General features: G+C 49.7%; 2 protein-coding genes across 5 annotated transcripts in view; both read left to right on the top strand.

The window, feature by feature from the left end:
• Positions 1–24,061, top strand: part of LOC108638532 (myeloid-associated differentiation marker-like) — a 46,919-nt gene that overhangs the window by 7,183 nt on the left and 15,675 nt on the right. The gene's annotated exons all lie outside the window — the stretch shown is intronic.
• LOC102175848 (myeloid-associated differentiation marker-like) lies at positions 13,159–14,595 on the top strand. The gene is given in 2 exon segments (XM_005701523.3): positions 13,159–13,605; positions 13,608–14,595. Coding segments are annotated over 2 exon segments (975 nt in total). The 5' UTR covers positions 13,159–13,205; the 3' UTR covers positions 14,183–14,595.

Below are 24,061 nucleotides of genomic sequence, written 5' to 3'. Positions count from 1 at the left end.
CTTTTCAGAATTACTTAGGCAGGTGTTTTGGGGGTGGGGGTGGGGGTGGTTGTTGCTGCTTCCACTATCAAAGAAATTGCATTGCTCAAGTGTGAGGTGACATGTATGTGGGTTTCTGTGTACCTGTTGCTTTCTGCTGCTGCTTTCTGAGTTTCTGGAATCAGGTAAAATAAATATATAATTAAAAAATTTCGTCTGGATCTTTTTGTTTCCATCAGCCGCTGCTGTCAATCATCGGGAATAGCCTTGTACTTTTTCTCACATGCATAATGTTCTTTTAAATCTCAGTATAAAGATAAAGAGCATCCTCAAAGGCTCAGCAGTAAAGAATCCATGGGCAATGCAGGAGACAATGCAAGAGATGCAGTTTGATCCCTGGGTAAGGTAGATCCCCTGGAGAAGGGCATGGCCACCTACTCCAGTACACTTGCCTGGAGAATCCCATGCACAGAGGAGCCAGGTGGGCCACAGTCCATGGGGTCACTAAGAGCTGGACATGACCGAAGCCACTTAGCATGCATATAAAGATGAAAAGGAAAAAAAAAAGAAACAAAGAGCCCAAAACAAAATCCACACATTCTAATACCCCAGATCGACCTAGAACTCAAAAGAGTCCTAGTCAGTTTTCACTTTCACCCAAATCTATGTTTTTGAGAATCACTCCCACTGACTCTCCACCTCAATCTGGACCAGAGCCTGGGGATTTGGCCCAGCCTGTGAGGCAAGAGGCTGGACCCCACCCAATGTCAACATCCTGCCCGATACCTCTTAAAGGGGTCATGACAGCACCTCAAGGCCTCTCTTTAAAGATGTGTACCGGTATGGATGTTCAGTGCACCTGTGTGTGAACATGTGTGTGTGCTCATGTCAGTCAGTTCAGTCGCTCAGTGGTGTCCGACTCTTTGTGACCCCATGAACCATAGCACGCCAGGCCTCCCTGTCCATCACCAACTCCCAGAGTTTACCAAACTCATTTCCATTGAGTCGGTGATGCCATCTAACCATCTCATCCTCTGTCGCCCCCTTCTCTTCCTGCCTTCAATCTTTCCCAACATCAGGGTCTTTTAAAATGCGTCAGCTCTTCACATGAGGTGGCCAAAATATTGGAGTTTCAGCTTCAACATCAGTCCTCCCAATGAAAAACCAGGACTGATTTCCTTTAGGATGGACTGGTTGGATCTTCTTGCAGTCCAAGGGACCTTCAAGAGTCTTTTCCAAAATCATCAATTCTTCTGTGCTCAGCTTTCTTTATAGTCCAACTCTCACATCCATACATGACCACTGGAAAAACCACAGCCTTGACTAGATGGACCTTTGTTGGCAGAGTAATGTCTCTGCTTTTTAATATGCTGTCTAGGTTGGTCATAACTTTCCTTCCAAGGAAAAAGCATCTTTTAATATCATGGCTGAAATCACCATCTGCAGTGATTTTGGAGCTCCCCCAAATAAAGTCAGCCACTGTTTCCACTGTTTCCCCATCTATTTGCCATGAAGTGATGGGACCAGATGCCATGATCTTAGTTTTCTGAATGTTCAGTTTTAAGCAAACTTTTTCACTCTCCTCTTTCATTTTCATCAAGAGGGTCTTTAGTTCTTCTTCACTTTCTGCCATAAGGGTGGTGTCATCTGCATATCTGAGGTTATTGATATTTCTCCCGGAAATCTTGATTTCAGCTTGCTTCCTCCAGCTCAGCGTTTCTCATGATATACTCTGCATAAAAGTTCATGTGCCGCCCTGCAATGACACCAACAGCCCTATAGCGTAACTGGTGACGAGAAATGCACCACAAGCCACATTCTCCCAGTCGCAGCCACAGAGCCTCAGAGCCCAGCATCCTAGCATCACCAGGGCCAGAGGGGCAGGACAAGCAGAGCTGTGGGGAGGGGAGGGGAAGACCCCCTGCTGCCCCTCACTCTTGTCCTGGGAGGAAGCATGTGATCTTCACCCAGGGGCTGGATGGATGGAAGGCAAGGACTTCCAGGAGGTGGTCCCTGTGGCAGGAAACTCTGAAGAAACAATGAAATGAAATTCGTATTTTAAGACAAGACAAGAAAAATTTAAATTGAACATTTTTGGTCTGTTTGTTTCAGATTCTTCCCTCTCCTCTCGTGTGCATATTTCATCTGCATTGTGCCTAAACCAGACCTCGTCACGGGAAGAAACACCCGTTCCACCACAAGGGTGACATGTTCTAGAGGAAGCCATGTAACGCCTTAGAAGACAGCACTGCTACCTTCCTTAGGACCTGACTAAGTCTCCAGCTGTATTAGCTGTGCTCTGCTTATTTTGAAGATTCATGCCTTGTTTCTTGTAGTAACAGATGTGTGATTAAGTCTGTGATGAAAAATAATGGTGACTAGGCCTCTTGAAGTGATTCCTATAATACATATAGTTTATCAGATTCAGGATTGTAATGCAGTGACTGTTCCCATATGGCTCAGGTGTAACGAACCTGCCTGCTAATGCAGGAGACTCAGGTTTGATCTCTGGGTCTGGAAGATGCCCTGGAGAAGGAAATGGCAACCCACTCCAGTATTCTTGCCTGGCAAACCCCATGGACAGAGGAGACTGGCGGGCTACAGTCCATTGGTCTCAAAGAGTCAGAGGTGACTTAGCGTCTAAACCACAACAGCTACAGATGGGAATAAGCAGCAGGGAGGAACTGTTTGCTCAGGACTTGGGCCCAGACCACCTCTTTTCTAGGAGCCTTTTTTGTCCTCATTCGGTCTGATGACTTTAAGATTCCACTCATCAGTAAATATTCTTGTTCACCAAGTGTGTGTGTGCCAGGCCCTATTCTAGACACTGGATAGAGAGCAGGGAACAGAAGCAAGAGTTCCGTCCTCATGGAGCTTGCCCTCTAGTACAGGAGACGTGCACATCAACACATAACACCAAGTCACAGGTGATAAATGCCACGTAAAGGGAACACAGGTGAGTGGAGTTATTGGGGTGCCTGTTGGCGGTGGGGGGCAAGGCTGGTCCGTGGGTGTGACGTTTAAGAAGAAACTGAGAGAAGGGTGTAGGCCGAGTGAGGACAACTCCCCACTTCGTATCTCCAGAGCTGATCTCTACTGGGATCCAGAGTCATATATGCCTGCCTCCTGATCTCTCCCTCCTGATGTCCTGGGACACATCACACTCCATTTGTCCAGTCCCACCTCTTCAATGCCCCACTCCCAAGACACGCTGATCCTTCCTCATCTTTCCCATCTCAGCCAATGGCACCACCTTCACAGATGCTCTTCACAATATGCTCCTGAACCCACCCACTCTTCTTCATCTCTCGACCACCTAGTCCAGATCCATCCATCCCCTCACCTGTACTCCTGCCATAAGCTTCTAGATGCTTCCTCTATTTCCATCCTTTCTCTCAAAGACTGATTTGGAGTAAAGTCAAAGTACAAGTTTTCTGTTTGTTCCCTTAGGATGGAAAACAGACTCTACAACACCACCCACCTGCAAAGCCCTGCAAGCTCAGACCCCTTTCTACCTCTCCAGCCTCCTCTCCTCCCTCCAGCCACTGACAACTGTTTCCAGTTCTCTTGGTCATCTCAGAGCCTTTCATCTTATATGTCTACACACGACCCCCCAACCCTGAACTGAGACCTGAGTTCAGCCGGGCTCACAGCAGTCCTGGGCTCAGTCTATGCTACTCTAAGCCTCAGTTTGCTCATCCAGAAAATGGAGATAATAGCTCCTGCTTTTAGTCATAAAGGCTGTTACCCGCACCCTCCAGAGAACATCTCTGGCAACATAAGCAGAGAACAAATGTACTGGCAGGATGCTGAGTAGCTTGGAGAACTGCTAGAGAGGGACCAGCCTGAGAACAGGCTCAGACCAGAAATGAGGGTGCTGGGCAGCCAGCTCACAGCCAAGGGCACTTGGTCCAGGCACCGTGGCCACTGGAAGCACACACTGGATGCTGCTGCAGGCCCTGCAGAAGGAATTCTGGGCTGTCTTTGTTTCCGTGTATACCTGTTCTTGTGTGTCCAGGCCCCAATTGTGGGGCAGGTCCAATATTTATCTGGCCTTTTCTTTCTTGAGGCTTCCCTGATGGCTCAGACGGTAAAGCATTTGCCTGCAATGTGGGAGACCTGGGTTCCATCCCTGGATCAGGAAGATACCCTGGACAAGGAAATGGCAACCCACTCTAGTATCGTTGCCTGGAAATCCCCATGGTGGTGGAGCCTGGTATGTTACAGTCCATGGGGTAGCAAACAGTCGGCCACGACTGAGCAACTGTACTTTCGTTACCTTTTCTTTCTTATTGAGGGTCAGGCCCAGTCTGTCCCCAGGTTGTACACATGATGGCATTGTCTTCAAATACGGTGATGAGGTCAGGTCCTCAGTGATTTCCCTCCATGGAGACATCCATCACAGAAAGTCAAGTGTTGTTAGGAGGATTAAATGGGACAAAACATGACTCAGTGATTCTCAAATATTCACCAAAAGGCAGAAGGGATGGAATGCATCCCAGTTGGTAGGTCCAGGTGAAAGGTTGTTGTTGAATCACGCCGCCAGGATTTTTGGCCCCTGGAGGAGAAGAATTCAATCCGGGGCCAGAGCCGAGGCTTGATCGTTCAGAGCTTTTGTGTAACAAAGTTTTATTAAAGTATGAAGGAGATAGAGAAAGCTTCTGACATAGGCATCAGAAGGGGGCAGAAAGAGTATCGCCCTGCTAGTCTTTAGCTGGACGTTGCATAGTCATCAGCAGTCTGTTAATGAAAGAAAGGAATGTCTCAGAACTTAGAATGGCACCAGGCCCCGCACCCATAAGATGTATTTTGTGATAATCTTGGCTCCAAAGGGCTTCCCTGGTGGCTCAGAGGTTAAAGCGTGTGCCTGCAATGCAGGCGACCTGGGTTTGATCCCTGGGTCGGGAAGTTCCCCTGGAGAAGGAAATGGCAACCCACTCCAGTACTCTTGCCTGGAGAATCCCAAGGACGGAGGAGTCTGGTGGGCTAAAGTTCATGGGGTCGCAAAGAGTCAGACACAACTGAGTGACTTCACTTCACTTCGCTTTGGCTCCAAATGGTTCATCTTGGGCCATAAAAGGATTAACTTGAAGAAGGGCAGAGCACCATATAAATAGTGTCATTTACATAGATTAGAGGAACGATATCGGATTATAACATGCTAGTTTATCAAGTAGGTTCTGAGCCCAAAAGGCGGAACCGACTTGAAGACAGAGTTTGGGGTAAATGCATAGTACATTAGCATAGCTTAAGATAAACATTTCCAAAAGAAAAAGGCAATGGTTAACTTCAGGTGAAACCAGGTGTCATTATGGCAACAAAGAATTTTAAGAGAAACCTCCTTTAAAATTTGTATAGAGAAGGAAAAAAAATATATATATCGCTAGTTTGTTTCTTCCTGCCGCTTAAGGGAGATAAAAATATCTGACACTTGCAGGCTATTCCCTCCGTTTGGAGACCCCTGGCCTTCCTGCTTGTTACCCTCTCACAGGCTAGAGTCTGAGCTGTAACCACTTGTTGTATTCATTTAAGAAACATTTGCCATGGGCCAACAGGGCAGGTATTGACAGAAAAGTTAAGAGAGGTGTCACACACAGCACACACTGCAGGTTAACCACTATTCTGGAGTTTTTGTTCCTCCCAGCAGTCCATGAACTATGCACTCAGTGTCCTCACAGACACAGACACACAGTGGGTAACTAGACCAAGATCACACAAGTAGGAAGTGGCAGAGCTGGGCTTTGAACCATCATGTGGGTGCAGGATCTTATACTCTGAGTGTCATTAATCTGCACCTTGTATTCCAGAAAGATGAAACAGCCAACATTTTTTTAGCACCAACAGTCCAGCACTTCCTTGGTGGCTCACAAGGTAAAGAATCCACATACAATGTGGGAGACCTGGGTTCAATCCCTGGGTTGGAAAGATCCCCTGAAGGAGGGCGTGACAACCTACTTCAGTATTCTTGCCTGGAAAATCCCCTTGGACAAAGGCGCCCGGCGGGATACAGTCCAAGGGGTCACCCAGAGTTGGACATGATTGAGCGACAAAACGCACCACCAGTCTAACCAGGTGACTTATTATCTCTATTTCATTTCATTTTCAGGGATATTATTATTGTCATCCCCATTAACAGGTGATGAAAGTGAGGCTCAGAGAGCACGTTATGTTTTTTCCTCAAGGTCATACAGTTACTCTCTGAGAGAGCCTGGGTTGAATACAGATCTGTCCCCCCCAAAGCTCAGCAAGTAAAAGAACCTCAGGAAGTGCTGAGCCCCTTGCCTCTTCTCCCCGATCCGGGTATAACCTCCTGGCTCCTGTCTGTCCTGCTCTGGCTGCAGTACCTCATCCAGAGGTCTTACAGCAGCACCCCTATCTCAGCCAGACTACTTCCTGTTGGCAAGCCAGCCAGAAAAGTCCGGAGAGAGCACGGAGACACTTCACAGGGGTTGATTAAAGCGCTCTTGTTTCTCCTCGGCTCACCTGCCTCCCGACAGGCACCTTTAGACAGGAGCCAACCACACAGACAAGGGTCACATGATCGGTCGTCTGCACTGGCAGCTGGGGAGATAACCAGGTGCCTGAGACCACAGGAGGGAGTGGCCCCAATTCTCCCCACTCAGAGGAGGACTGAGGAAGGCTGATTCTGTGATTTTTCCAAGAAGCTGGTCCAGGATCAGAGAATGGGAACATCTGTGCCCGGGCTCTGTTCTGGATGCAGATCAGGCCATAGTCTGGGGGGCGTCAGCTAGAATCACCCTGTGCAGAGGAGGCTCGGGCCAGCTAAGGAGGGAGCCTCTGGCTGCCTCCCCAGGAAACAGGGAGCCCAGGACAGGCAGAGACCAAGGGAAGGGCCTGAGGCTTGGGTACTGGGAGGTCTTCTCCATCAACTGTGTGTGTTGAAGGGCTGGGGGAGGCCCTGGTCACCAAGTAGGTGGGTTTCAGGTCCCCAGCTCCCCCTCCCCAGACCAATGGACCCAAGGCACCTCCTTTCTCTCTGCCTTTGAAGTTAGGCCTGTGTGGGCATCTCTCAGCTTCTCCCCTAGCCTGTCTGCTTTGGAGTCAGAGCAAATGTGACTGTGAATCCAGTCGCGGACCCCAGATCTGCCTCCCTTCACTCTGGGCTTCTGTTTCATCTTCCCCTGCTTATGGTCAGCTCTCTATATGCCCAGCAGGAAGGAATTTGCTTTTCCTAAAGGAAACAGAAGCTCCCTAAATAGGGCAAGAGCATTTGGGCTGCTAAGTTGGACTCTGAAGAAATGGAAAGTCAAGAATATGCGAGAACAAGGAAGCCTGGGAGACCTCTGATGTGGGGGCGCCTGGAAGCAGTTTGTGTTTTTGACAAGAATCACTGGAGAGTTGGACCCCTGGAAAGTGACTGAGGAAACTCAAATTATGAAAGAGAAACATGTTTCCCACCAAGCAGAGGTCATGGGGAAGGAGGGTCTGTGTAATCAGAAAGGATGTGATCATCAACAGGACCCAGCAGCCAAGAGGAAACAAGCAGAGAGGGTGGCCAGAGGGCAGGGAGCCGGCTGCCATCTCCACATCTGAGTCTCCAAGACTGGCAAGTCCAGGTGCCCCAGGAGAGGGGGACTTGAGGGACCAGGGGTCTCTGGCACCCCTCCTCGCTCTAGCAGATGAGGAAACTGACTCAGCAGCAGTGAGTGCCCTCCTCAGGGGGAACGGGGCAGGTTTGTGCAGAATGAGGGTGGATGGGGCAGAATCCGAGCCTGGAGGATGCTGCTGCCACATTTGTCATAAGCAGCATGCGATCCTGGACAGACAGCAAGCCTGGGGACAGGACACCTGGTCCTGACTCTGACTCTGCCACACACAGGGTGACTCTGGACAGGTGCTGCCCCTCCCTGGGGTCCAGCTGTTCTTCCTCTATGACAAGAAAACTAAGTGTATCTCACTCAGTCATGTCTGACTCTTTGTGACCCCATGGACTGCAGCCCACCAGGCTCCTCTGTCCATCGGATTTCCCAGGCAAGAATACTGGAGTAGGTTGACAACCCATCTCCAGGGGATCTTGCCAACCCAGAGATCAAACCCAGGTCGACCTGCATTTGCACGAGGATTCTTTACCATCTGAGCCACCAGGGAATACCCTAAGACTAGAGGGTTGGATTAAATACAGGATCATTACGCTTTCTTTTCAAGGCCACAGTGAGGGGACTGGAGCAGCCTTGGAATTGTGACAAATGGCCCTTAACCTCTCAACAGGAGGAATTGACCAGCTGCCCCCACAAACCATGAGGCTTGGACAGCGAGCCCCTCAGGTGAGCCCACCTGGACAATTCTTTTACTGAAGCACAGAGACATTTCCATCCTCCTGGGAAGTGAGGTCTCAGGGTTGTGTTCAGTTTGATTTAGAGAAATATAAGAATATGAGGTCTCTGCACTGAGACTTGCCGAGGTCAATGCATACTTGCTTTTGTGGATGAAAAATTAGGAATTAGTCAACTTAAGAAAGAACTGGAACCTTTTTTGGAACCAACCTGAGAAGTGAAACTGGGGAGACAGTGTCTCAAGAAGCTCTGAGAACTGTTTCAAGGAGGTTAGGGTTGGAGGTCAGTGTGTTATTTGGGGGAAGGACATGAAATCAGCCCATGCCTTGGTAAAAGGTTGCTTCACTCAAGAAGAACAGATATCATGGTTTATGCTTTTCGTGCTTTCTAAGCATGGACAGATGCAAGAAACTGGGTTCATAGAAAAGTTTCCTGAAAATATCCAAGTATGTGAGGACAGGTTCACCAGTTTTCTCAGAGTACAAAGTACAGTCCTGATCTTTTTCCATGAATTCCTTTCAGAGTGGATTGCAGGTCAGTGAATTGCAGTGGCTAGTGACTTGATTCTTATAGAACTGGGTGGTGGGCAACATTCTTTATCACACAATCTATTCATTTCCATCTTAATTCCAGTCAAGGTTTGGAGGACTTTCCCACGTCAGGAAAGAATTTCATTGATAGGCCACTCAGTGTGCAATTATTCATCTAGTCCTGGTCAGTTCAGTTCAGTTCAGTGGCTCAGTCGTGTCCGACTCTTTGCGACGCCATGAATTGCAGCACACCAGGCGTCCTTTTCCATCACCAACTCCCAGAGTTCACTCAGACTCACGTCCATCGAGTCAGTGATGCCATCCAGCCATCTCATCCTCTGTCGTCCCTTTCTCCTCCTGCCCCCAATCCCTCCCAGCATCAGAGTCTTTTCCAATGAGTCAACTCTTTGCATGAGGTGGCCAAAGTACTGGAGTTTCAGCTTTAGCATCATTCCTTCCCAAGAAATCCCAGGGCTGATCTCCTTCAGAATGGACTGGATGGATCTCCTTGCGGTCCAAGGGACTCTCAAGAGTCTTCTCCAACACCACAGTTCAAAAGCATCAATTCTTCAGCACCTAGCTTTCTTCACAGTCCAACTCTCACATCCATACATGACCACAGGAAAAACCATAGCCTTGACTAGACGGACCTTAGTCAGCAAAGTAATGTCTCTGCTTTTGAATATGCTATCTAGGTTGATCATAACTTTTCTTCCAAGGAATAAGCATCTTTTAATTTCATGGCTGCAGTCACCATCTGCAGTGATTTTGGAGCCCCAAAAAATAAAGTCTGACACTGTTTCCACTGTTTGCCCATCTATTTCCCATGAAGTGACGGGACCAGATGCCATGATCTTGGTTTTCTGAATGTTGAGCTTTAAGCCAACTTTTTCACTCTCCTCTTTCACTTTCATCAAGAGGCTTTTTAGTTCCTCTTCACTTTCTGCCATGAGGGTGGTGTCATCTGCATATCTGAGGTTATTGAGATTTCTCCAAGCAATCTTGATTCCAGCTTGTGTTTCTTCCAGCCCAGTGTTTCTCATGATGTACTCTGCATAGAAGTTAAATAAGCAGGGTGACTATATACAGCCTTGACGTACTCCTTTTCCTATTTGGAACCAGTCTGTTGTTCCATGTCCAGTTTTAACTGTTGCTTTCTGTCCTGCATACAAAATTCTCAAGACGCAGGTCAGGTGGTCTGGTATTCCCATCTCTTTCAGAATTTTCCACAGTTTATTGTAGTCACAGTAGTCCTGGTAACATCTAGTCCTGGTGACAGGAGCCAAAATCCTCTGGAACAATTGTCTTACTTGTCTGTAAGGCTCTTGGAAATGGTCCCCACCTGTTGCTTCTTGCCATATCTGGAGTCACCTTATTATACTCATGGATCTTATAAAACTGTATATTAGGTCACCTGGTCATTATTGTTTTCATCAGAGGCTCAATGACACATTTGTTAGTGCAAGAAACAATATGGCTCAGATGGTAAAGCGTCTGTCTGCAATGCAGGAGACCCAGGTTCGATCCCTGGGTTTGGAAGATCCCCTGGAGAAGGAAATGGCAGCCCACTCCAATAGTCTTGCCTGGAAAATCCCATAGACCTCAGAGCCTTGTAGGTTACCCTCCATGGGGTCGCAAAGAGTCGGACACGACTGAGCGACTTCACTTTCACTTTTCACAAGTAATATGGCTAGTGACATTACTAAGGTCACAGGGAGGCAGTGTCACATAAAGTCACAAGGCTGGGGTTAGAAGAACGAAAATGGATCTCTCTATTGGGTCAGGTATTTCTCCTCTTCGGAAAGTCTGGTTGACACATACTACAGATGCACACTGCACACTTCAGGGCAGGGAGGAGGTCAAAAGAGGCAGAGAGAAACTTTGTTTAAAGTTTTCTTGTCTTGCCTTAAAATATGAATGTTATTTCATTGCTTCTTAAGATTTGCCTGTCATGGGAACCACCTCCTGGAGCCCTCTCCATCCACCCCACCCGCCCCCGGGTGAAGAACTCATGCTTCATCCAGTACAGGAGCGAGGGGCAGCAGTGGGGCCCTTCCCTGCCCCTCCCCCACAGCTCTGCTTGCCTGGGTCCCTCTGACCCTGCTGACACCAGGATGCTGGGCTCTGAGACTTTCTGGCTGGTAACAGGAGACTAAGAACAGTATTGGTGGCTTCCTGGCCACCAGTTATTATAAAGGCTGCTGGTCCCAATACATGTGTGAGCACAGACATACAGACACACACACAGGCAAATGCACACCTGGGCCTGCACGCAGGGACACGCCTTTACATACAGTTATCCGGGGTCGGGTGCTTTAAGAGCTAAAGGGAGAGAAAGTCTAGTGTTGGGGTCACAACTGCTAGTTGTCTTGGGCAGGGCCATGCCCCCAGGGCCCGGGGAAAGGCGCGAGTGGGGAGACATTGGGAAGGGCTCCCAGAGACTGGGGCTTTCGTGAGAATAAAAATCTGCTCCATCCTTCTCAGCTCGGAGAAAATTTGAGGTAATTAGTGTATGTCAGGTTTGTGGGGTTTTCCCTTTTATCTTTGTACTGAGGTTAAAAAAGAACATTACAGTTGTAGGAGAAAGGGCAAGGCTTCATCTATGGTTGTATGGTATCCAGAAATCCCAGAGAATTTTAAAAATCCATGTATATTTACATTTATCTAGATCATATTATGTGTAGGTCCTGGAGAAGCAGGAAGCAGCATCAGAAAACAGCTGACACATAGAAACACATGTCTGTGCAGCACAAACTCAAGCAACACAGTTTCCTCGACTGCGGCATCAGCAATACTCACCCATCCAACACCACCCATCAACAAAGTTTTGAAAAGAAACTTGCCATGTAAAAATATAGTTGCCCAGTAATTCTTACCCTTAAGACAATAAAATTTAAAGAAAAATAAAACACCCAGACTAACATCCCCTTTAATGCTGGCAGTGGCGATGCCCTTCTCCCTGCAGAGGCAGGACCTGCTGTTTTGATCATTAAGGTAGGAGGGGCCACATCACTACCCCTCACCAACACTGCAGACAGCAGTCTTCAAGACTCTTAGTCCCTACAATAGCCTACAATAGCCTCACAGGGAGGGTTCACTGATCTAGAGAAGGCTGATCTAGAGGGTCCACTGATCTAGAGAAGGCTGGTCGGTTCAAACACCCACAGCAGCCAGAGGGAAGGAAGGAAGTAAAGGGGATGGAGAAGACTAGGGCCCCTGGAGAGGACCAGCTGTACCTCTCAAAGGTGGTGAAAAAGCAAGATGCAGTGTGCATGACATGGTCTCATGTCTATAAAATTAAAAAAAAGATACAGATAGGGTCTACAAACATGTATGCATGTATGTACACACATGTCTAAATAATGATTTCAATGCCTGTGACATGTGTTGAAGGCTGTACATGAAGTTGAGGACACGGATTCTCCCTGGATGGAGGGCTGGATGCTCCTGTGAGCAGGCAGGAAGCCTGGCCATGCCCAAGAGGGGAAACGGGGCACATGAAAGATGATCACAGTCCTGTTTTATGCTGATTATACATGAGAATAAGAGAAATATAGAAAGCTACACAAAGGTATAAATGAAAAACAGCACAGAGGGCATAAAGCTGCTCAGCTCCACCCACCCCCTCTGCCTCCCCCAAGGGCACACAGCCAGGGACACCAGACATCCTGCAGCTTCTAAAGGAGCAGGAAACATGGGTTTTCTTGTGAAATTAAAACACTGCAGCTTCCAGCCTCTTAGGGAAGAAACAACACTGATTCTACAACAGGTCTCCCAGAAAACACCGTGAAGAAAAACAAAACAAATCCTTGGGGCCACCTCCAGTACAAGACAGCTTGCACCCCTAATCTGGAGCAAACAAGTTTGCATTAGGTTATGTGTAGAGGGCGTCCAGGGCCTTCTGGGTCCTCTCTGAGGGGAAGTGGAGAACTGTGAGACCATAAATTGCCTCATGTACATTCAACTCACATTCTGTTACCAAATGAATTATTTTTTAAAGTTGTTTTCAATTTTGAGAGACTTGAAGGTATGAGATTGTATATAAGGACCATTCTACCTTGCAATCTCCATAGATACAGGTACGCAGCACAACAGGCCCCAAATGTTCATGGTTTGGGGTCAGACAACACATGGTTGTGAGATTTGGGGATGAGACAAGTCTCCTGACAAGGCCAAGGCTGATGGGTGGGGAGAACCATGATGGAGCAACTGTGCGGTTACCCAAGTGTCTGAGCCATTGGTTCCAGCTCCACAGATTCTGAGCCTCAGCCGTCACAGGCTCCTGAGCCTGTTCCAGGCATCTGACTTAATCCACCTCCAGGGCTGAATTTTTCTCTGATAGGTCCTCAGCGAAGGTTACTCGCATACCAGTGGCCGTGACCCACCAGACCATCACAGCACTATGGCTACCGGGCTGACATCTCAAGACAAGGGCTCCGTGTACGCCATGTGCTGCCTCTTCCGCCTGCCGCAGCTCTTCTCCACCTGCATGGCCTTCTCACTTGTGGCTGACATGGGCATTCGGAGAGGGGCCCTAGGTAACTGGTCCATGTCCTTCTGGTGTGTCTGCTTCGTTGTAACCCTCGTCATCTCCACAGTCGACTTACGTGAGCTCTGGTCCCGCTTTCCTTACTTCTGGAGCAACTTCACCATCACCTACGCCTGCTACGCCACTCTCATCTGTCTCTCGGCCTCCATCATCTACTCCATCACCTACGTCCAGTTCCTGCCTTATGGTCCTTACCGGGACCAGGCAAATGCTTTCTCCTGCATCGCATCTGTGTTTTATGCCCTGGATGTGGCCTCATGAGAAACTGGTATGATCGCGGTGATGTCACCTGCTACGTGCACACCGTTGCAGGCCTGCTGAAGGTGCTGGAGACCTTCATGGCTGGTTTTATCTTCACCTTCATCATCAACACCTCCCTGTACCTGCACCAGCCGGCCCTGGAGTGGTGTGTGGCTGTGTACTCCATCTGCTTCATCCCAGTAGCCCTGGCCATCCTGCTGAACCTGGGCAAATGGCAATGCAGGCTGCCCAGCCTGTATCCCATTTTTCAGCTTGTGCTCAGCCTGCTCTCCGTCCTCCTCTATGTCAGTGCTCTGGTCCTCTGGGCACTCTACCAGTCCAATGAGGAGTTTGGTGGACAGCTCCAGCGGTCCAGTGATATGGGCTGTATCAATGGGCTCACCTACACCCTGTGCTTCTGGGACCGGAAACTGACTGTGGCCATCCTGACAGCCGTCAACCTGCTGGTTTACGTGGCCGACACGGTGTACTGGGCCCGCCAGATTTCTGTAGGGACTGGGGGTCAGTCCAGTGCTCGCGATCCCCTCCACTCACAGGAGGTGTCTTTACAGAGCTCTGTCAGCCCCTGATGTCCTCTTCCTGGCTCTCCCCTCTCCCTGCCCGCAGTCTTCCCCACTCATCTCACGCTCGTTTCTGTTTGCTTCCCTCCTGCTCTGGCTCCCTCCTGTCTCGTGTGGTTGCCCACATTCTGTTTCCCTTCTTTCTCCTGCTTCTTCCATTTTTCCTACATTTTTCTACCGTTTGCCCCTTTCCTGGTCATCCCTGCTTTTCTCATCTCCTGTGTCCTGACCGCCTCTCCCCATCTCCCTTCTCCTGATCAGAGCAGCCTGGTGTAAACCAAGCTCCCACTCAAGATCAAATTCAAAACTGAGACAGAAAAGACTGAAAATAACCCAGGTGTTCATCTTTAGGATGTGGATTAGTAAACGATGATGTAGTGAAAGAGGGATGCTCTGCAGCAGTGACAGGGACATATCTCCTGCTGCTGCTGCTGAGTCACCTCAGTCGTGTCAGACTCTGCGTGACCCCATAGACGGCAGCACACCAGGCTCCCCTGTTCCTGGGATGCTCCAGGCAGGAACACTGGAGTGGGTTGCCATTTCCTTCTCCAATGCATGAAAGTAAAAAGTGAAAGTGAAGTTGCTCAGCCATGCCCAACTCTCAGCAACCCCAAAAACTGCAGCCCGCCAGGCTCCTCTGTCCATGGAATTTTCCAGGCGAGAGTACTGGAGTGGGTTGCCATTGCCTTCTCCAATGTGTGAAAGTGAAGTCGATCAGCCATGCCCAACTCGCAGCGACCCCAAGAACTGTAGCCTGCCAGGCTCCTCCGTCCATGGAATTTTCCAGGCAAGAGTACTGGAGTGGGTTGCCATTGCCTTCTGCAAAATATCTCCAGGAAACATGAAATAAAAAGTTAAGATATAAATCAACATGGAGCATACTATATTTTATATAATAAAAATGAGGGGAAATAATATTAAATACACCTGCATGTGCTTGATTTTTGTCAAGAAGCACAGGAAGGACTCCCCTGAGTTCATTGGAATAGTTACCTGGTCTGGGTGGGGGGTGGGAGCTGAGGAGAGAGTGAATGGAGCCACAGGTAGAAGTGAGGATTCTCAGAGTATGGCTTTTTCAGAATATTTTTATTTGGAACCATGTAAACATTCCCTTCTTATAAAATAAAATTTATGTTTGAAAAATATACCAACTGGAGGAGAAGAGTCAGGGGACAGATAGCTGGCAGACAGTCTCCATGCTCCCTGCCCCCTTGACAGATAGGCTGAGGATCTGAGAGATGTGTGCACAGGCCTGTCTCCAAAGCAGGCAGAAGGGAGGCACATTGGGTCCAGGGGTCTGGGGAGGGGGAGCTGTGGTCCCCAATACACCTTGCTGAGTGGCTAGGGCCTCCCCAAGCCCTTTAGCACACACAGGTGATGGAGGAGCACCCCCCTCCCCCCAACCCTGGTGCCCAAGCCTCAGGTTCTTCCCTTGCTCCCTGCCTGGCCTGAGCTCCCTGTCTCCTGGGGCAGCGGCCAGAGGCTCCCTCCTCAGCCAGAGCCTCCCCCAGGCAGGGTGACTCCAGCTGATGCCCCCCAGACTGTGTCCTGAGCCGCATCCAGAACACAGCCCAGGGCACAGATATTTCCATCCTCTGGCCAGCTTCTTGGAAAAAATCACAGAGTAAACCTTCCATAGTCCACCTTTGAATGGAGAGACAAGGGACTCTGCTCTCGGGCGGCCTCAGGCACCTACCCGGGAGCCAGGCGTCAATGCCAACCCATGTGACCCTTGTCTGTGTGGCTGTCTCCATTGGAAATGTCTCTGTAGGAAGACTGATGGGCCGAGGAGATTCAGGCCAGGCTCCAATCAGTCCCTCCCTAGGGTCTGGACCCTCTCTGTCATGTTCTGGCTGGCTTGCCAACAGGAAGTGGTCTGGTTGGGATGAGAACTCAGCCACAGGACCTCTGGGTAGGGCACTAGAGCCAGACCAGGACACACGGGAGCCAGGAGATGAATCCTGGACCCAAGAGAAGAGGGAAGGGGCTCAGCACTTACTGCGGCTCTGTTCCCTGCTTGGGCTTCCCGTGTGGCTCAGATGGTAAAGAATCTGCCTGCAATGCAGGAGACTCATGTTTCATCCCTGGGTTGGGAAGATCTTCTGGAAAGGAAATGGCTTCCCACTCTAGTATTCTTGCCTGAACAATTCCATGGACAGAAGGAGCCTGGGGGGCTACAGTCTGTGGGGTCGCAAAGAGTCAAACATGACTGAGCGATTAACACTTTTTTCTTTTTCTGCGTATGACTTGCTGAACTTTGCAGGGAGACAGACCTATATTCACATCTGGGCTCTGACAGGGAGTAACTGTGTGAACTTGAGCAAAAACCATAACACACTGTCCGAGCCTCAGAATCATCATCGGTACAGTGGGGATGACAATAATAATAGCCCTGACGACGAATGAAATGGAGGTGATGTCACCGAGTCAGTCTGTTGGTGCTGAAAAAAATATTGGCCACTGTCTCTCTTTGGGTCTAAAGTACAAATCAAATCCAAGCAGATTTTAAGGTCCTAAACCCACATGACTGGGTTCAAATCCCAGCTCTGACACCTAAACCTCTGTAATCGTGATTGGTTGACCTCTCTGTGCCTGTGAAAATGGGGACACTGAGTGCACAGTTCAGGGCCTGCTGGGAGGAACAAATGAATCCGCAGCAGAGCCCAACCTGCAGTAAGCACAACACATAAGACCTCTGGTAACTGTTGTGTCCACAGCAGCCCAGCTGCAGCCCAAGTCCTCAGGGCCCCTTTCTCAGCTGACAGAACCTCCGCTACCTGAGGTCTCTCTGGAGCCAGGCTGCGCTGGTGAGGGTTTGTCCACTTGCCCTCCTCTGGGTCTGCTTCTGACCAGGGATGCAGAAGTGGTGGGGGTGGGGGAGCTTAGTTTAAGCCCATCTCCTCACCCTCCAACTCCAACCAGTGTCTGTTTCCATAATACCCTCCAGTGCTATGCCTGGAATGAGGGTGAGCTTCCTCAGAGAACAAAGTTCCCCCAAACCACCCATCTGGGCCACCAGGCTGCTCATGGGGTGGGGTTCCCTCAGGCCTCCTCCCCTTCTACATTGACCCTGACAATCCTTAAGGCCAATGACACCCTCTCAGCACTACAGCCCAAGGAAGGCGCTCCCCTGGTCCCAGCTGCAGCACCCCCACCCCTGGGTTCCCGGCTGCCCACTGCAGCCCGCAGCTCGCCTTCCCTCAGGCCACCTGGTGACCGCAGTGGTCCAGGTCCCTGCTGAGCCGGGCCAGCTGCCCATCAGCCCTGAGCACCGCCCCCAGGCACGCTCCTGCTGCAGGTGCAGGACAGCTGCTTATGCGAAACCCTAAAGAGAGCCTGCTGTGCTTTCTGCTACATCAGGCAGAAAGTGCTTCCTGAACAGTCTGTTCCTGGACCTTGTCAGAGGCTGGCAGGACCCCAGGACCCTCCATCATCTCTCTGACCCTCTGACCCTCTCCCACAGTGTCTTGGCTCCCCAGTTTTTTACTCCCCATCACACGAACTCAGATCCAGTTTTGTTCATGTGTCAACCACAATGTGCTTAACTATAGGCACATAAAGACTCCGTTTTCTGTATCTTCAAGCAAATAGCATGGCTCAGCCACCAGCCCATTAGTAGGAAGTTGTTACTTTTGTATTGAAACAAGTCTGATATGTTAAGAGTATATTATTATGGAGTATTATAAAAAGGAATGCAATATCCCACGTTTGCTTTCATGGAAAACATGAGGCTTCAAAGATAAACCCTATAGAATACAGATCCACAAAGTAGAGGTATTTTGACCCATGTTCACTGAAGTTATTTTCCCAGTGCTGAGAAGAAGGCCTGGTACCTTGCAGGAGTTTAATGAATAAGTGTTAACACGAGCTTACGACCTCAGGCTCCTTCCTGCCTGGACCTCCTGACCAGGATATATCCCGTCCCTTCTGCCTCTAGGGGAAATGTTTAAGAATCAGTGATTCCTTTGTTTTTCTCTTTTAATTCTCCCCACTTTCCCATGGCCTTGTATGATGAACATCTCCAGGAAGAAGAACAATTGAGAACCTGAACTTCCCCCAACCTCACATTTGAGGATGTCCCCATTGTGTGAATCTTGATGAGAAATGGGGCCTCACCCTCAATAAGAAACTCAAATAAAGAACTCAGGTAAATATTTGACCTGCCCCCATGTGAAGTCTGGACACATATCTAAGGAGTAGGTGATATGCAGACACCAGGTCAGGTCAGAATTCCTTCTGCTGGGGCGTGCAGTAGCACCCAGAGTCTGCTGCCAGTGGCCATGGTGCCTGGACCAGCTGCCCTTGCCTGTGCCCCAGCTGCCCAGCACCCGCCCTTCCTGGTCTAAGCCTGCTCTCAGGCCCGTCTCGCCCTAATAATTCTCTAGCAGCCTTCTAGTACAGTCGTTCTCTGCCTAAGTTGCTAGAGGTGTTTTCTGCAGGATGTAATCAAGAATCTTCACCTTTAAAAACTGGTGCTATCTGTAAAGCAATTATCCTTTAATAAAAAAATAAATAAATTTAAAAAAAACTGGTACTATTATCTCCATTTTCTGTATGAGGAAACTGAGGCTCAGCGTGACATTGACTGAACACAGGACTACTATGTTCCAGGCTGAGTTCTGGTCTCCGTTCAGGGTTCGGGTATGTGTAGACATGTAGCAGGGAAGGCCCTCAGATGACCAAGAGGAACTGGAAGTCATTCTAGTGACTGGAGGGAGGGAGGGAGGCGATGAAGCTGGAGAGGTAGAAAAGGGTGAGAACCTACAGGGTTTTGGAGGTGACATTGTGTGGTTTGAGGGAGCAAAGAAAAGCCGTCAAAGGTAACTTTGAGCTCAGCCCAAGCCGACTTTGAGGGAAAGAATGGAAATAGAGGAAGCAGTGAGAAGCTTATGAGGGGAGTCCACGTGAGAGGGCTGGATGGATCTGGATCCAGATTAAGTGGATGCTCTAGAGAAGGGGAAGAGTGTGTGTGTGGTGTGGATTCACAGTATTTTGTGAAGAGCATCTGTGAAGGTGGTGCCATCGACTGAGATGGGAAAGACGAGGAAGGGTCTGTGTGTGCTGGAGCTAAGGGGCTTCAGGAGATGGGACCAGACATGGTGAGTGTGAGGTGTCCTGAGACATCTGGAGGGAGTGATCAGGAGGCAGTTGCATATGACTCAGGGTCTCTGTAGAGATCAGCTCTGGAGGCCAGAATTGGCGAGTTATCATCATACAACCAATTCACTTCACTCAGTATGTTCTAAAAGTCACATCCATAGAGTGACCTGACTTCCACCCACCTAAAGTAGCAGGCTTGCCCACCCCTACATTCCAATAACTCTCTTTTTCACCTGTTTTCCCTTTATCATAGTATTTGTCACCCACTGACCTGATATTATATGTGGTTCTCAGATTTTCCATCTCGTGTCCTAGAGGATAAGCTCCATGAGGGGAGAACTACTGGTTATCTTCTCCGCTCTCTGTCCAGTGTCTAGAAAACTACCAGGCACACACTTGGTGCACAAGCATATTTGTCAACTGCGTGGAATCTTAAGCCATTGGACTAGATGAGGATGAGGAGGTGCCCAAGAAGAGGTGGTGTAGACCCGAGTCCTGAGGATCTGAAACCCTCAGATGATGGGAGAGAAAGGAGGAGGGTGAGAAAGAGAAAGGAGAGGCTGAGCAGCAGGAAAACCAAGAGCAGGAGTCAAAATCCTGACTGCAGTAGGTTCGAGAGAATGAGAGGAGCTGGGGAGGGTTTGCATTGAGGGCTCAGCAGAGAAGGGCTCCTGACACAGGTAAATTGTGCTGAGAGAACTGATGATGAGAAGGTACACACATATTGAGTTGCCCTCATGGTGCTCACTGGTGACCTGGTGAGAACGGTTTCCATGGAGACATGGGAACAGAAGGCAGAGAGGGGCTTAGAGCAGTTGAGAGGTGGGAAGATGGAGAAGGGGGGTGTAGATCGTGTTTAGGAAACTTTTGGAGAAAGCGTGCAAAGGAGAGTAGCTCAGCAGGTGTAAGGTTGGGGATTTTGTTCTAAACTGTGAGATGCTACTGTACGGCATGCAGACTTTTGTATGGCTTCCAGATACTTGGTTTCGATGAATATCTGTTAAATTTCATTTTCAAATGCTGGTGCTGAAACCAAGGACTTTTGACTGCTTGACCCTCATTCTTCCATTGGCTTGGGGTACTTTCCTCTCTGATCCAGGGGTGGGATTATTGCTGCTACAGAAGAAGAGATTTGATCTGTCAGTTCCCCTCCACATTGAGGAAATTCCCAAGCATCTTGTCCTCTGATAAGAATTCAGGTCCCAGACCTACCACTTAATTCCTGTATGACTTTGGCCAAGTTACTCAATTGCCTTGAACCTGAAGCTGTTGCTTAGCTTCCACATCTTACAGTGAACAGAGTCACAGCCCCTACTGCACACGAGATCACACATGTGAAGCACCTGGAACTGTGCCTGGTGCCCAGAGAGCCCTGTACATGCCACCCATGGTGTCACCTGGTCCTGGTGCTGGGCTGTGTGACGGGCACTGGCTCAGGGAAGGAGAGGAGCTCTTTCAGGTTGGGGAGCTCAAGGAGGAAGGAAGCTGAGGTCACTCGCGAGACCTCTTATTCCAGCATCGGGTAAGAACGGACTCATCCCTCCATCCTTCTTTCGTTCCATCACTCCATCCATCTCCTCGCTCACTGGCAGACTCACGGCCTGTGGCAACCGCTGTGAATAATGAAATCACAGTGGAGCAGCCCTCGCCTCAGACTGGTCCAGCCTGCAAGGCAGCCTGTGGGATGGACGGCCCAAGGGCTGCCCCTAGTGGCCAGTCACAACTAGATAGGCGGCCCCGTCCAGCAGTTTCCAACGTTCAAAAAATCCTTAACAGCAGAGATCATGACCCTGAAACTGGGGAGACAGGGAAGGAGAGAAGCAGAGAGGTGTAGCTGGCCCTCCTGGCCCTTCCAGAACTGGTTTTCATAGGTCAGTGGTGCAGATAGAAGGTACAGCCAATATTTAGCAGTCTGATTACAACGTGCTAGAGTTTGGGATCAGTTGGGCCTGGATTTGAATCTCTGGAGTCTTAACTTGCCTGGAACCCTCATCCCTGCTGTTTAGGGCTCGGCCTGCAGGGCTGTGCCCTCTCTCTGCATGACCAGGCAGCCCAGGGAGATGGCAGGGGTGAGGATGGACCAGAGGCAGACCTGCCCCTGGTGGCGCTCAGCCCTTAGGCTAGTGGCTCATTCATGGCTGCACAGCACCGCCGCCTATTGTGGACAGTGCTTCACAAAGTGCGGTCCCCAGACAAGCAGCCATACAACAAGGGAAACTTGCTGCGAATGCAGATTCCTGGGTACCCCCCACCCCCAACCTGCTGAATTAGAAACTCTGGACAGGGCCCAAAGCTCCCCAGGTGATGATGAACCGGTTGCAGTAGAGAACGCTGTGCTCAGGTACCAGGGAATGCTGAAAAGATACCTCATGTGATTTGAATGTCTTATGCATCAGAATCACGTGTGGAGGTCAAAATACTAACAGGGACCTGCCCCAGCTCTACTCCTCCACTCCTCCCCACCCCCCACCAAGGGATTCTGATTCGCTGGAGCTGAACCCAGGCAGAGATGAAAATAACCACTCTGCAGCCGATTCTAAGGCACAGTCACCGCTCTGGTTTGGACCCTTCTCCCCATGGCTTGTGCTTCCCTGGTTGCAGAGTTGGTGAAGAATCTGCCCACAATGCAGGAGACCCAGGATCGATCCCTGGGTTGGGAAGATCCCCTGCAGAAGGAAATGACAACCCACTCCAGTATCCTTGCCTGAAGAATACCACGGACAGAGGATCCTGGTGGGCTCCAGTCCATGGAGTCGAACACGAAGGAGTGACTAAACCACCACCACTCCATACCAGACCCAGGCCCCTCCGTCACAGGCCAGGCCCTGCGGTACTCTCCTAATACAGCGATTGTGCAGAGAGCAATCACCAAGGCACTGAATTCAGGGGCTGCCCCACCTGTGACAGGCATGGTGCTGGACGCAAAAATCCTGTGAAATGTTAGAACTCCCTGCTTTACAGATGGAGAACGCGAGGCACAGAGAAGTTAAGTAACTTCCCGTAGACACCCCGCTACCCCAAGGCAGAACCTAGATTCCAACCTAGTACCCTCAGGCTTCAGAGTCCACCGCCTTTGACGTCCTTGTTTTACACATAAGAGGGAGGAGTTGCTGAAGGTCACCTGGGGGCACCCGTCACATCTGTACCTTTTTTTATTTTTTAACTTGAGGTAGAACTTTTTAGATTTATTTTTATGTATTTTTAATTGGGGATATGGTGGCTTTACAATGTTGTTTTAGTTTCTGCTGTACACTGGAGTGAAGCAGCTGCACGTATATCTGTATCTTCTCCATCTGGGACCTCCCTCCCGCCTACTGACTGACCACCCCCATTCTGTTCCTTTGCCTGGAAGGTCCCAGTTCTGTGGCACTAATTTCAAGATGGGCCGAATGGACCCTTGAGCGAAATGTCATACGCACAAATAATGCCACCCTTCTGGGCATAAGTACACCTGAAAAAGAGAGGTGGGGCTGAGGCAGGGATAATGATTAAATCACATGGACTTCTTAGACCCACAGGATTCAAGATGTTAAAGAAGAAAATTGTTTCTTGTCCTCGTGCTGCCTCATGACTTTGTCCTCCTCTCTGGGCCGGGATTCCCATAAGGAAAAGCGTTCCAAGGTGACTCTAACCAGACTTTACGCTATTGTCCTTTGCACTCTTTCTCCATGAGCATCCAGAACGTGATCTGCAGCCCCTCTGTCTTCCCTCCTCTCGCTGGCTCTAACCCCCGCCCTGCCTCCTGTTCCCACCTCTCCATGGAATCCGTCCTCACCAGCTCACAAGTGAGCACCATGTGGGCAACACAAGGTACATCTCTCATCACGAGGCCTCTGCACACAAGGCTCCTGCACAGGAACCCTTCTCTGCAGTGCTGGTCCTCCTGCTGCTCAGCCTCTCCTCCCTCTTTCACTAACTCCTCCTCCTCCCCTCCCATCATCTGAGGGTCTCAGGCCCTCAGGACTTGAGCCTAGGCCACCTCTCTGCGTGCCTTCTCATTCTCATCCAGTCCGATGACTTGAAGTCAACAAATATTCTTGTGCTCCGTGTGTGTCCCAGGCCCTGATCGAGTCACTGGACAGAGAGCAGAGAAGAAACCAGTAGCTCTGCCTCCATGGAGCTTGCACTCCAGCTCAGGAGACGGAAGGTGTGCAACCCACACAGGTCACTCGGCGATAGATGCCCTGAAGAGGGGAAACAGGAGGAGGGAGAGTGACTGGGATGTGGGGGGCGGGCTGGCGAGGCTGCTGCTTTAGGCGAACGGAGTCAGGCTGCTCTGTGGATGTGACATTTAGGAAGATCCGGAATGAGCTGAACAGACCACACGCTGACAACTCTCCAGTCCTGCCTGTGGAGCTGATCTCCACGGAGACCCTGAACCCTATGCAGCCTCCTGACATCTCCCTCTGAGTGTCTCAGGACACCTCACATTCAACATGTCCAGACCCCCCTCTTGAATCCTCCACCCCAACACTTACTGGCCCTTCCTCATCCACCCCATTCTGTCTATGGCACCACCTTCCCAGATGCTCTGTACAAAATACTTGTGAGTCCACTTACTCTAGAGTCGCCGCTGGGTCTAGATCTGTCCACCCTGTCACCTGCACTCCTGCCACAGCTTCTTTTCATTTAGTTAGGTAGTTGTCTTTATTTTTGGCAGCGTAGGTCTTAGTTGCAGCATGTGGGATCTTAGTTGCAGTATGCAGGCTTAGTTGCCCTGCAGCATGTGGGCTCTTAGTCCCGAAACCAAGGATCGAACTCATTTCCCCTGTCTTAAAAGGCAGATTC

The sequence above is a fragment of the Capra hircus genome, chromosome 21, assembly GCF_001704415.2.
Source record: "Capra hircus breed San Clemente chromosome 21, ASM170441v1, whole genome shotgun sequence".
NCBI classification, from domain to species: Eukaryota; Metazoa; Chordata; class Mammalia; order Artiodactyla; family Bovidae; genus Capra; species Capra hircus.
This window is presented reverse-complemented; position numbering and strand designations above follow the sequence as displayed.